Source organism: Camelina sativa, chromosome 15 (assembly GCF_000633955.1).
Source record: "Camelina sativa cultivar DH55 chromosome 15, Cs, whole genome shotgun sequence".
Classification (NCBI taxonomy): domain Eukaryota; kingdom Viridiplantae; phylum Streptophyta; class Magnoliopsida; order Brassicales; family Brassicaceae; genus Camelina; species Camelina sativa.
This window is the reverse complement of record NC_025699.1, coordinates 13263480-13264686: the sequence shown is the minus strand read 5'-3', so window position 1 is coordinate 13264686 and position 1207 is coordinate 13263480. Positions and strand designations below refer to the sequence as shown.

At 40.0% G+C, this 1207-nt stretch overlaps 1 protein-coding gene across 1 annotated transcript; it reads left to right on the top strand.

The window, feature by feature from the left end:
• On the top strand, positions 7–914 carry LOC104746658 (36.4 kDa proline-rich protein-like). Its single transcript, XM_010468179.1, has one exon. It carries the CDS (start codon positions 10–12, stop codon positions 748–750), a length of 741 nt encoding a protein of 246 aa, XP_010466481.1. The 5' UTR covers positions 7–9; the 3' UTR covers positions 751–914.

Genomic DNA, 1207 nt, shown 5'->3' with positions numbered 1-1207 from the left:
CCCACATCTATGTCTAAACCAAAGACTTGTCCAATTGACACTTTGAAGCTAGGCTCATGCGTTGACGTTCTTGGAGGTTTGGTTCACATTGGAATTGGAAAAAGTGCCAAAGAAAAGTGTTGTCCAATTATAGAAGGTTTAGTTGACCTAGACGCAGCTGTTTGTCTATGTACCACTATTAAAGCTAAGCTTCTCAACGTCGAACTCGTTTTCCCCATAGCTCTTGAGGTTCTCCTTGGTTGTGGAAAGAAACCACCACCTGGCTTTCAGTGTCCCGCCGAAATATCGCCTGTTGCATCACCTCCCGTAGCAAAGCCTCCTACGGCAACTCCACCCATGGCAAAACCGCCAACCGCATCACCGCCGATTGCAAAACCTCCTACCGCAACTCCACCTATTGCAAAACCGCCAGGTACAACACCTCCTATCGCAAAGCCACCTAGTGCAACTCCTCCCATTGCAACACCACCAACATCTATGCATAAGCCAAATACTTGTCCAATTAACCCGCTAAAGCTAGGCGCGTGCGTTGACGTTCTTGGGGGTTTGATTCACATTGGAATCGGGAATAACGCTAAAGAAAAGTGTTGTCCTGTTTTGGAAGGTTTAGTTGATCTAGACGCAGCCGTTTGTTTATGTACTACTATTAAAGCCAAACTTCTCAACATCAACCTCATTCTTCCTATAGCTCTTGAGGTTCTCCTTGATTGTGGTAAAAAGCCACCATCTGGCTTCAAATGTCCTGCCTGATTAATATAGAGTGATGAGTCTCTCAATGACTCTAAAGTTTCGTTATTACGAATTTGTTGGTTTCGTATTCTCTTTGGTAACAGGGGTTACTTGCATGTGTGCAACCTTTAATTACTTGTATCATTTACTACAATAAAAGGTTCGTTTGTGTTTGAGATCTCAAATTCTTTGGGTTTTCATATTGTATCTTTAAGAAAGAAGAAAAAGCTATTAAACGAGTTAGCTCTTATTATAAAAGAAAAGGTTTATCTGCACAAGCTTATTTTAGTGTCACAACCTCATTTATTTGTTCGCATCACTTTATATCATCGTTAGTGATGTTTTCGAATTATTTGGTATTTGTATAGTATGGCGCTAAAAATTAACACAATTTAAGCAAACTTTAAAGAAATCTAAATTAATTATGTAATACATCGCTACAAGCTTCTGGTCATACGATGTATGTACTTCGTTATAA

Coding starts and splice junctions, on each gene's coding strand:
- LOC104746658 (XM_010468179.1), top strand. CDS start 10: ATGTCTAAACCAAAGACTTGTCCAATTGACACTTTGAAGCTAGGCTCA.